General features: G+C 45.4%; 3 protein-coding genes, 1 long non-coding RNA gene and 1 pseudogene across 4 annotated transcripts; 1 reads left to right on the top strand and 4 right to left on the bottom strand.

The window, feature by feature from the left end:
* Positions 1 to 761: 761 nt before the first annotated feature.
* On the bottom strand, positions 762 to 3,008 carry LOC123112590 (60S ribosomal protein L7a-2). Its single transcript, XM_044533621.1, has 7 exons — positions 2,848 to 3,008; positions 2,654 to 2,704; positions 2,362 to 2,563; positions 1,611 to 1,780; positions 1,373 to 1,501; positions 1,188 to 1,280; positions 762 to 1,099 (listed from the first exon to the last, which is right to left on the bottom strand). Exons 1-7 carry the CDS (start codon positions 2,848 to 2,850, stop codon positions 968 to 970), a joined length of 780 nt encoding a protein of 259 aa, XP_044389556.1. The 5' UTR covers positions 2,851 to 3,008; the 3' UTR covers positions 762 to 967.
* Positions 3,009 to 3,237: 229 nt separating this feature from the next.
* LOC123112593 (uncharacterized) lies at positions 3,238 to 9,528 on the top strand. The gene is made up of 4 exons (XR_006455595.1): positions 3,238 to 4,560; positions 7,025 to 7,091; positions 8,591 to 8,754; positions 9,190 to 9,528. It is a non-coding gene; the product is annotated as an uncharacterized lncRNA (long non-coding RNA).
* On the bottom strand, positions 5,178 to 5,924 carry LOC123112592 (auxin-responsive protein SAUR50). The gene has a single exon (XM_044533623.1). The coding sequence runs from the start codon at positions 5,861 to 5,863 to the stop codon at positions 5,474 to 5,476; it is 390 nt and encodes a 129-aa protein (XP_044389558.1). The 5' UTR covers positions 5,864 to 5,924; the 3' UTR covers positions 5,178 to 5,473.
* LOC123112591 (auxin-responsive protein SAUR72) lies at positions 7,574 to 8,230 on the bottom strand. Its single transcript, XM_044533622.1, has one exon. It carries the CDS (start codon positions 8,166 to 8,168, stop codon positions 7,776 to 7,778), a length of 393 nt encoding a protein of 130 aa, XP_044389557.1. The 5' UTR covers positions 8,169 to 8,230; the 3' UTR covers positions 7,574 to 7,775.
* A 690-nt stretch (positions 9,529 to 10,218) lies between the features above and the next one.
* Positions 10,219 to 10,628, bottom strand: LOC123114901 (indole-3-acetic acid-induced protein ARG7-like; annotated as a pseudogene).
* Between the last annotated feature and the right edge of the window lie 1,478 nt (positions 10,629 to 12,106).

Genomic DNA, 12,106 nt, shown 5'->3' on the forward strand with positions numbered 1-12,106 from the left:
ATCCGGGGGCCGCCAACCGTAACCCGGTAGAACCAAGGTTTCCTTACGAGGTAGCTGAAGGAGGGAGATAGACTCCTTAATGTTTCTGATAGTTGCTATAGGGTCTCTCCCCTCGCCGCCATGTTTGATTTGGTTCCTAGAATGCCATGACCACATGGTAGTAGTGATCTTGGCACGTTCATCGGATGAGTGGAGAGGGGGAAGGCAAAGACCAAGCCATGTCCACGCCTCTTCCCAGAAGCTCTGTGCATGTGTACAATGAATCAGTGCATGCTTCAAATCACTTGCCCTGAGTCTTTTTAAAGATGATCTCGATATGAACTACACACAGATGTAGTGCATGCTTCAAATCACTTGCCCTGAGTCTTTTTAAAGATGATCTCGATGTGAACTACACACAGATGTATACGGACGTATTTTAGAGTTTAGATTGAACGGAGGGAGTAGATATAAACATGCATATGGTCCATCGGAACTCCACTTTCTGTTGGTTACTCATACGAGACCATTAACCCGGACGGAGGTAGTGTATATAAAAGCGATAGCAAAAAGAATACTAATGTTTTTATGCTAGGGAAATTGGGCACAATACACGTTCAAACTCAGTTTCAGCACCCTCCTGATTTAACCAAAATTTGCCTCCGTGAAATGATCTCAACATCATAAATTTCCTGCTTATGATGTGTCACAAATTCACAAACAGATTGAGCTCGTCGTCATTGCATGTTAACCAAAACCTAGCCAAGTTAGGAAGATGTCAAACTCAACAAAGGACATAAAACTATATAGAATCCAAACATGGGTAAACCTCATCTGATCTTTGCATAAGTCTGGAGAACGGAACAGAGAATCAGAAAACCACAATACGATTCCACAGTGCTGCTAAAAGGGTTCGAGTTCCTCGTCAAAATCAGGACACACTGAAAGGGAAACTACATGGCATATGCTCTCGCATATAAGGCTAGGCTTAGTTCATCCTCTGCGCAGCCTCCTTGGCGATGAGCCTTTCCCTGGCCTTGGTCTTGGCCTGCGACTTGGATCCCATGACACCACCGCCCCACTTCTTCCTGACCTCGTCAAACTTGTCGTTGAAGTTAGCCTGCAGAATAGCGGATATTGGAGTTGTTAAGAACGGTTAACAAGTGGACTGCATATCGGTCATAGCAAGGGTCATATGAGCAACATACCTTGATAGCCTCCAAGATCTTGCTGAACTCAAGCTTGTCCTCGTTCTTCACAGTGGTGAGGCACAGAACTGAGGCAGTCTTCTTGTGAACGATCTATAGGGGACAAGACAAAGTGAGCATTTGTTTCTAGTTTACTTTTAAAGATCTCAGAGGTGTGGAACAGGAGGTGGCAGGAGAAAATATACCGATCCAAGGCGTGATTTTCCCTTAACAATGCAGTATGGAACCTCCATCTTCCTGCACAGGGCTGGGAGCCACACAACCAGCTCAATTGGGTCAACATCATGAGCGATGACGACCAGCTGAGCCTTGCTCTGCAGTACAAAACACAAGGATTAATCACAAGAATGGTTATTGCAGCCACAAAAGAAGCTAAGAATAAGGATTAGTTATGTCAAACAAAGAGGTAACTCGTATCAGTACCTGCTCGATGAGGTAAGTGACATGGTTAAGACCATACTTGACAACAATTGGCTTCTTGGCCTCAACGGTTTTCCCCTCAGCCTCAGCCTGGGCCCTCTTCAGAAGCCTCTCCTTCTTAGCCACCTTGTCCTCGGGGCGGTACTTGAGAAGCATCTTAAACAGGTTGGTGGCTGCAACAAGCAATTCATATCAGAGATTTGTAACAAAGATTTTGCAGAAACTAAAGTGACGCTGTATGCAGAGGAATTGAACTTAAACTAGTCAACTACTCACTGTCAGCTTTTGTTGCTATACAATACAGCATAATTAATGAGCTAGCAAGTAAACACGTTGCAACATAAAGGAAATGCTAATATAGAAGGGGTGACTTCAGGTACAAACATAGCAACAATGCTTCTTCCTACTGCTGGCATCCTTAGAAGTTAGAAGTGAAAGCTTGTGCTAGCCATTCTATTACTTCATACTGTCATGGCATGTTAATATATTCAGTAAAGAAACATAGTAAGTGTGTAGAAGAACAGCATGCATTTGCCCTAATCATGCAAGAAGAGAGCTCCCAATGTATCCTAAGAGCAGGAACCTTAAAACACACACATCAACTCTTTTCATTGCCTTGATGAAGTAAAGACTCGCTCACTTAGCTATTGCATACCCACAAGTCAAAATAATAGAGTACATCTACAAACGTCCTCAGGCATTGTGGACTCCGTGTCAAATGACGAATGAACAGACTAGTTTTGTACGTATATACCGAGGTTCTTGTCGAGGGTGCGGGTGAACTGGTGGAGCGCCGGGGGAACCTTGAGGCGCTGCTTGAGGATGCGGCGCTGGCGCTGGATCCGCACGACCTTGGGCCACTTGACGAACCGGTGGAGGTCCTTCTTGGGCGGCAGCGCCCCGCCGATGCCGAACTGCTTCGGCCTCTTCTCGAACAGTGGGTTCACCACCTTGTCCTGCAACCACACACCAACCCAACCCAGTCAGATCACACACGCCGCATGACCGAGAGATTCCAAACAGGAGCAGAGGAGTGCGTGCAGTACCGCCGCCTTCTTCTTCGCCGGCACCGGCGCCTTGCCGCCTCGCTTCGGGGCCTGCATGATTCGCGATCCACACACTTAGAGCAAGATTCAAACATCAAAAACCGCAGAAAAGACGAAGCGCGCGGGATCCGTCCAGGAGGACGAAGCGCAGTGGAACGGCGTGGGCTAGGAGCGGGCCGGCGGCTGGGACGTACCATTTCGCCGGCGGCGGGGGGAGCTTGGGGTTCCGAACGGGAGGCGACGCTGGGGGAGGAGGTGGAGGGGGGAGGCGGCCGACTGGCACTTCGGTGCGGGGAGGAAGTTTTATAAAGGAGGCGTCTGGGGGACGTGGACGCTTCCTGAGCGTCCGATGCGGGGTGTGTGGCGGGGTCGCGAGGCCTCCACCGTCCAGTGCCTGGATTAGGGTTTAGGGGGTCGCTCTTGGGCCGCAGGGGACATGGGGGAGGAAAAAGTGGGCCGGAATGGACTGTACTGGACTGGTCTGGGCCGCTCGCTCCGGTGGTGAGCTGTTTGGAAAAAGGCTGTAGCCCATTCGTTTGGTAACTTTTGCGTGTAAGCCCCTCGCGCGTCCGAATATTACCGTAGGCACCGCTCCACTGTCCCCAACCTTGCGCCATGGCGAAGAGGCGGAGGGAAGCGGCGGGTCGCAGCCTTCCACCGTGCACCCCCGTCCGCAGGAACAAAAATCATCTTCTGGTTCTAAGTGCTCGGCATGGATTCTCGTGGATTTTCCCTTCGTTTTTGGCTGTGTTTCTTTTAATCCCCACGGCTAGGTCTTTGCGACCCATTCTGGATCGTCTTAAGACGTAAGCATAGGCATAGGCGAAAGTGATATTTCGGTTGGTGCTTGATGCTGGGGAGTTTATCCTCTAGGAATTTGGGAGGAACACTTGTGATTTGCAGGTAGATTTTACTTAGAGGTGACAGGTATTTGGTTTTAGGTTGTGCCAAGAACATTCATATTTGGTCTGCTGGGCAATTTCAAAGTGTATCTGCTCTTGCTGCCATAAGAATTTTTTTCCCCTTCCAAAACTGCTTGATGAAGGTCTGATCCACTTCTGCATACCATTATATGTTAAGACATGTTGGCTTTGCTTCTAGGCTTCATTTACTGGGGGTTTCACTTTCACCATGCTCTTGGCTCCAGCTTTTCAGACAACAAGTTAGAGGTAGTGAAAACAATCCAACTTCTGACTCCACAGGGATCAAATTAAGATCGATATTTGACATACTCTCTAATGCTGCCGCACTATTGTTGGTGCTTCAACTCCTCCAAGAGTTAGCACTGGATTGGTTAGTCAATGCTTGAGGCAATACTATATGCAGATCTCTGCATCTGGATAGTGGATCCATTTGTCCATGGGGTCAGAAAATGCTAGTGGCAATTATATTAGAGTGAGGTTAGAGTTTGCGTCTCGAGAACCCTTGGAGTACTGGTGTTACTTGGAGCCAAACTAATGGCTCTAGCTTCTCCATGCTGTAGAATATAGAGCCAGAGATTCAACAAAACCGGGCACAGGTCAAGGCTGGTTATTGAGACGCGGCATACACGATTTCTGTCTTTGGATATTCAAAGAATATCCCTAAGTCATGGTAGTATCTAGTATGGTTACTATACGGTCCCTGGGTTCAGCTGATTGGTTGCAAGTTCAAACAACAGGAATAATATAGTACCCAATAATTTGGAGTGTCTGTTTTCCCCTTACTGATACTTGATCCCATGCTTTGGTGATCTTCAGTCCTCTGAATGAGTCAAAGAAGACCTGGAATCGTTAACCTTGCCCTGATTGCAGGATCAAAGGAAGTTGCTCATCGACTGGTTCTGGAGTTACAGTTCTGCAAAAATGTCCCTAGCAAGCATCAAGCGGTATTGGCTGGAGAAAAAACATCAGTTGACAGTGAAAATGGTAACCCACATGCTACTATTGACATTAATGCACTAATTCTATAGCTTTGTCTTGAATAAATTTATGTACCTGGGGATCAATCCAACCAAATGTATTAAACTAACATTATTTTAGCCCTTTTCCATTTCCGAGACATTAGATATACTGATCCTTATAGATGCCAAATAATCATTTATTCGATCAATCAATGGATATATCTTCCTGATTACTTCATCTACTACACTGCTGCTCATTTGTTTTTCGTCTACTTTTTAACCATATCAACATAACGACTTTTCCCATTTGTGGCCATTTTTTGTGGTTAGTTTTTGTTGATTTATTTCACTTGACTAATTGATGCCATACCTCCATTCAGTGTGCCCTGTGTCTAGTCGGCAAACATGTTTCGGTGCTTTGAGATTTAAAAAATTGTCATATGAGTTGAGGCTCTGTAATCCAGTGTGTAAATGTAATTCAAACAGATTTGGATAGCAAATTAGTGGATGCTTGCTTAAGAGAAGGTCTGTGGAAAAACACTATAGGTGTATCTTAGCGTAATTTGATCCAAACCACTTGCAATTAGTGCGAGATGAATTGAACTGCGCGATTCTACTTCGGAATTGCAACATGATGCCATATATGGGCATAAAAAACTTATAGATTCTTTATATATCTGTATAACACTTCCACCGACAGATAATACAACTTAGGAGGGGAAAACAAATCAAAATCTAACATTGCCTTCTCACAAAAAATGCAAAATAGAAAAAGAAGAAGAAAGAAAAGTATCTCATTTGCCCAGTATATGCTGATGTTGTTTACCATACTTGGGAATGCTAAGGTTGCTTCCAAATGTGTACATGATAGTCCCAGAATGCGAGCTCAACAAAACTCAGAGCTCATCAACTCGGCATCATCCAATCCAATGCATATGCTACGACCGGTCGATGATGACAGCCTGACCAGTGCCAAGCAGCCGGTAGGATTTCCCCCTGACAAGGCCGCACCTCCTTCCCCCCACCATCTGCTTCTCCTCCTCGATCTGCTCCAACACCCCGGCGAACGCCTCGGCGTTGCAGGGTAGCTCAAGGGGCCCTGCGTCTGCGTACCCAAACACCTCCTCGGCCTCCTTGAGCAGCGCCCGGAACAGCGGGTGGTTCACGCACTCTGTCCGCACCACGAACCGCTGCCTCCCAGCACCGACGTAGACAGAGAAACAGCCCTCTGCAGGCTTGTTCCTCATTGGTGTGCTCCAGCACCTGTCCAGCGTCTTGGTGATCAGCCCAGCCTTCCTCTTCGCCAAGCTCTTATCAGCCATGCCCATGGTGCACAAAAGTTAGCAGGCTAACTAGTTGCAATTTTGCAGAAAGAAGAAAAAGTGTAGCAAGCTTGGAATTGGGAGGTGACGAGGAAAGGGGTGGAATGATATATATAGACGGATCCACCAAGACGTGGTCTCTCGACGGAAAGGCCGTATTTGAGATATGAAGATGATGAGAGTGACCCAAAAGCTATTTTAAAAGGCGAATACGCAAAAGACTTGCTCATCATTTCATTAAAGAAAAGTGGGAAAGTGATGGAAAATGGTCAGACAATTATTGCACATACAGAATCAAGCTTTGCACCTTATTCATTGGTCTTTAGAAGGATGTGACTTGTTGTTTTAGCAGCATTTGTACAATAATAAGTTTCATCTTATAGACTTGCTGCCATAGTCTAGACTTTTCCTCTCCAAAACTGCCTGACGAAAGTTCGATCCACTTTTACATAACCATTATGTTTAAGATATGTTGGTTTTGCTTCCGAACTTTATTTAACAGGGGTTTCACCAAACTCTTGACTCCAGCTTTTCAGATAAGTTGGAGGTAGTGAAAACAATATGGATCCAACTTTTGACTCTAGAGGGATCAAGTTAAGATGAACGTTGAACCCATTTTCTAGTGCTGATGCACTCTTGTTGGTGCTTCAAGTCCTCCAAAAGTTAGCACTGGATTAATTAGTCAATGGTTAAGGCAATATGATATGAAGATCTCTGCATCTGCCTAATGGTTCCATTTGTCCCGGGGGGCACAAAATGTTAGTTTATAAAAGTGAGATTAGAGTTTACGTTTCGGGAACCCTTGGAGTACCAGTATTAGTTTGAGCCAAAACTAATGGCTCTAGCTTCTCCATGCTATAGAGTAAAGAGACAGAAAAGTTCAACAAAGGCCATGGTCGCGGCTGTAAAGGCTGTTTATCGAGACACATCATATATGATTTATTGCCTTGTCTTTGGATATTCAGAGAATATCCCTATGTTTAGTTATGGTAGTATTGTTGCTGTACGATACCTGTGTTCAACTGATTGGTCGCAAACTCAAATAATAATAAAAGGCTGGATCAAGCAGTTTATTTTTATTTGTTTTGGTGAATTCTAATGCTCTGTAATTTGCAGTGTTTGTTTTCCCCTTACTGATAGTTGATCCCATGCTTTGCTGCTCTTCAGTCCTCTGAAAGGGTCAAAGAATACCTGGAACCGTTAAGCTTGGCCTGATTGCTGCACATCCAACTGGGTCAGTTGCTATATCTCTTTCCGATTACATCATCTGCAGTACTAAACTACTGCTCATTGGTTTTTTGCCTACCTTTTAGCCATACCTATATAACTGAGTTTTCCTGTTTATGGTTCTTGTCCGTGGTTAGTTTTTGTAGATATTAAATTAATTGCTGCCAAAACTCCATTGATGTGCCAATTGTCTAGCCAGCAAACATGTTTCTGTTGGTGCTTTGAGATTAAAAAAAATTGACATTTGTGTTGAGGCTCTGTAAATCCTGTGTGTAAATGGACTTAAAACAAATTTGGTAGCAAATCAGTGGATACTTGCATGCAGATGATCTGCGGAGAAACGCCATAGTTGATTAATCTTAGCGTAGTTCCATTAAACCACTTGCAATCAGTGTGGGATGAATTGAATTGCGCGATTCCACTTTGGAGTTGCGACATTGTGCCATATATGGACGTCACAAGAGTTACAGGTTCGAATGTGCATCTGTATAACACTTTCACCGACAGTTACTACAACTTAGGATGGGAACACACATCAACATCCAGCATTACCTTACAAAAAAATAGAAAAAAGAAGAAGAAGAAGAAAAATATCTAACATTGCCCAGTATATGATGGTGTTGTTTATCATAATGGGAGTGCTCAACAGAAACTTTAGAGCTCATCAACTCGCCATCATCCAATTCGTATGCTACGACCGTCCGATGATGACAGACCGGCTGGTGCCGAGCAGCCGGTAGGAGTTCCCTCTGGCAAGGCCGAACCTCCTTCCTGCCACCATCTGCTTCTCCTCCTTGATCTGCTGCAGCACCCTGGCAAACGCCTCGGCGTTGCAGGGAAGCTCGAGGGGCCCTGCATCTGCGTACCCAAAAACCTCCTCGGCCTCCTCCAACAGCGCTCGGAACAGCGGGTGGTTCACGCACTCTGTCCGCACCATGAACCGCTGCCTCCCGGCGCCAACATACACCGAGAAGCAGCCCTCCACCGGCTTGCTGTTTCTTGCCGGCGTGGTCCAGCACCGGTCAAGCGCCTTGGTGATTAGCCCGGCCTTCCTTGCAGCCGACCTCTTGTCAGCCATGCCCATTGCGCACAACACCTCGTAGGCTATATCTAGTTGCAAATTTGCAAAGAATGTGTAGCAAGCTTGGAATTTGGGAGGTGGGAAGGAAAGGGGTGGAACGGTATATATAGGCCGATCGACAAAGACGGGTTCTATCAATCGAAAAGCCGTATTTGAAATACGAAACCGGCGAGAGCGACCTGAAGGCTTCTTTTTCGCGAATACGCAAAAGACATTTTATCATTCCATTAAGAAAGAGAGGTAAATGGATGGAAATTGGTCAGACAATTATTGCATGTTGAGAATCTCCAAATCTCTGCGCCTTATTCGTTGAATGTTTGGTAGGATGCACCTTGTTGCTTTAACAATAGTAGCATTTGAGTGCTGTAATAGTACATTTGATGATATGTGCGTACAGGCCTAATGCTTAATGATATGTTAATTAGGGTGCGATTTGGCAGCCTCGGATGGTTACCCGAAGGAGGGGGAGTTAGCTGCGACTGTGGAGGGAAGCTGGCGTGTGTGACATCATGCCATTTGGTCGACTTGGAGCTGGGGGAGGGGCCAATGGTGTGGCGTCATGGCAATAATGCATTAGATTTAGCTACAGGTTAGTTAATCCTGACCTGCGCTTGCTGCATGATTGGGATTAGATTTGAGGTGTCTAACTCCTCAACCACAAAGGTTGTTTAGCTTAACATTAGCAACAGTGCATGGAACGCTCCAAACTGGCGGCACCCGTGAAGGCTTTGTTTGATGGGTTCAGAAAGAATTGAGACTTTATGTCATCATTCTGAAATTTGACACTTGGATCTTAATTATGCACGAACTACACTTGTTTGGATAGTGTTGTGTATTAGGAGATAGTGTTTAATAGTATTTGATGCGTGTGTGTGGTGTGTATTGCTTAAACGAACTAAGTATAGCTTAGATAGTTAGGTTCCTTGGGGTGAAACCAGCCCACCCAGGTTCAAGTTCTAAATTTGGCAATAGTGCTCGCACATCTCCTGAATTTATTTCATGTTTTCTGGCACTATTTTTGCAGTGGTACAACGTGTTTGTCGACTACGAGGTGTCTGTGGCGACTTTGTCAATCTCAAGATCTACCGGTTCACTCTCTTGGAGGGGTGTGCGTGTTCATATGGGTGAATGTGTGTGTGTGCGCGCGTGTTGAGAGTTTCTAAAAAAAAAGGCATGTTGGTTGACATGAAAACTAACCCCATGTCATATCTTTGTGTTCTCTTCCCTCGTATGAGTGTCCATAAACTAGGGTTCAAAACCTAATGTTAGTCCCTTTGATTGCTTGTGATGTTGTAGTATGTAGATGAAAATCATCATTTTATTCGATCGAAATGGATGGAACAACCGTGGCCGGTTGCTATTATCTTACTAAACAACCGTTCATCTGTTCTTTGTGTTTCTTTAAGCCATACGACTATAACCGAGTTTCCCCTTTTTGCTGCTCATTTGTTGTTAGTTTTTGTTGATATTAGATCACTTAATTAATTGGTGCCCAAATCTCCATTGGTGTGCCATGTGTCTAGTCAGCAAATATGTTTCTATTGATGCTTTGAGATTTAAAAAATTGGTTTATATGAGTTAAGGCTCTGTAAATTTTGATAGCAAATCATAACCGATGAACTACCAAAAACACTATGGTTGATTAATGTTAGAGTAGTTCCATCTAATTATGTACTACAAACATAGCCGCTCCAACGTGCAATCTGTGTGAGATGAATTGAAGTGCACGGTTCTACTTTGGAATTATTGCATTATCGCATATATAGACATCGCAAATTGAAAAATCATATCATGTATCTGTATAACACTTTCACTGACAGTTATTACAACTTATAAGGTGAACACACATGAACAGCTAACATTGGCTTTCTCACAAAAATAGAAAAAGGAAGAAGAAATAAAAATATCTAACATTGTCCAGTATATGATGATGTTGTTTATCATACTTGGGAATGCTAAGGTTGCTTCAAAATGTGTACATGAGAAAATGCGAGCTCAGCAGAAACTCGGAGCTCGTCAACTCGGCATCATTCAATGCCAATCCACTATACTGCTACAACCGGCTGATGATGACAGTCTGACCGGTGCCGAGCAGCCGGTAGGAATTCCCCCTGGGGAGGCCGTACCTCCTCCCTTCCGCCATCTGCATCTCCTCTGCTCCAGCACCCCGGCGAACGCCTCAGAGTTGCAGGGCAGCTCAAGGGGCCCTGTGGCTGCGTAACCAAACATCTCCTCGGCCTCCTCCAGAAGCACCCGGAACAATGGGTGGTTCACGCACTCCGTCCTCACGACGAACCGTTGCCTGCCCACGCCGACGTACACCGAGAAGCAGCCCTCTGCTGGCTTGCAGTTCCTTGCCGTCGTACTCCAGCACCGGTCCAGTGCCTTGGTGATCAGCCCGGCCTTCCCCGTCGCCGACCTCTCCTCAGCCACCCCCTTGGTGCACAAAACCTCGCAGGCCATGTAGCTAGTTGCAAAAGTTTGCAATTAATATAGAGCAAGCTTGGAATTGGGGGATTGGAGGAGAGAGGTGGGATGACATATATAGACAGATCAACCAAGACGTGGTCTCTTGGTTGAAAGGCCGTGTTTTGAAATGGGGTTAATTTGGTAAATGCCACTCGAATCTTGGCGATTGCAAGAAACACCACTGCAATTTTCAAACTTTAAAAAATGCCACTGGAAAGTGCGTTTCTCGGAATCGCCACAATTCGAGTGGCATTTATCCAATTAACCCCTTGAAATGTGAAGCCGGTAAGATCGTGAGAGTGGCCCAAAAGGGCTCTCTTTTTCGCGAATACACAAAAGGACTTTGCTCATCACTCACTCAAGAACAAAGGGAAATAGATGGAAACTAATCAGACAGTTATTGCACATATAGAATCAAGATTTGCACCTTATTCATTGATCTGCACCTTGTTGTTTTAGTAGCATTGGCACTATGATACGTTTCATGATAGATGCTTACAGTAGTAATGCTTAGTATGTTAATTAGGGTGCAATTTTGCAGAGGCTAGAGGTAATCCTCCTTTTCTAAAAAAAGATAAATTAGGGCGCAATTTGGAAGCCTCGAAAGGTTAACCTAAGGAGGTGCTAGCGGCGACTGTGGAAGGAAGCTGGCGTGTGTGACATCATGCAATCATGGTCGACTTGGAGCTGGAGGAGGGGCCAAGGCGTGGCGTCATGGCAATAATGCATAAGATTTAGCTGCAGGTCTAATCTAATTAGTCCTCTCTGACCTACACTTGCTGCATGATTGGGATTAGTTTTGAGGTGTCTAACTCCCCAACCACAAGGGCTGTTTAGCTTAGAAGTAGCAACGGTGTCCAAACGACGTAACCGATGGGGCCTGTGGAGGTTTGTTTGATGGGTTCAGACTTCAGACTTAACACCCTGAAATTTGACATCTGGATCTTAATAATGCACGAACTACACTTGTTTGGATATTGTTGTGTATTAATGGATAACGTTTAATAGTATTCGATGTGTGTGTGGGGTGTGTCTTGAGCTTATTGCTTGAGCCCTGCTGAACTCTGAATTGCCGTTGCCTAGAGACTGTTGAGTAACGTGATTGTATTAGGAAACATATGTTAGACTAGGAAATATTCCGGCTTGCCTTGTACTCCAAGTAGATCATGTATTCCTATATATATGCCCACGAGGCTCAAGCAATACAACGAACAACTATTCCACCAATCCCTCTTTCCCTTCTAACTTGGTATCTATCGCAAGTCGATCCTAAACCCTAGCCGCCGCCGCTTCCGCACCTACGCGCCGCCCCCGGGACGGTCGGCCTCCATGACCGCCGCCGGGGGCCGCGCCGCCCGTACCTAGGGTTCGTCCGCCGGCCGTGTTGGTCGGTTGCCCTAGAGAGTTTTTTTTCCGATCCTTTGATCCGGGTTTTCTCTCTCTCGCCAGTCGCTTTGATCGGCGTCTACTTT

Source organism: Triticum aestivum, chromosome 5B (genome assembly GCF_018294505.1).
Source record: "Triticum aestivum cultivar Chinese Spring chromosome 5B, IWGSC CS RefSeq v2.1, whole genome shotgun sequence".
Taxonomy (NCBI): Eukaryota; Viridiplantae; Streptophyta; class Magnoliopsida; order Poales; family Poaceae; genus Triticum; species Triticum aestivum.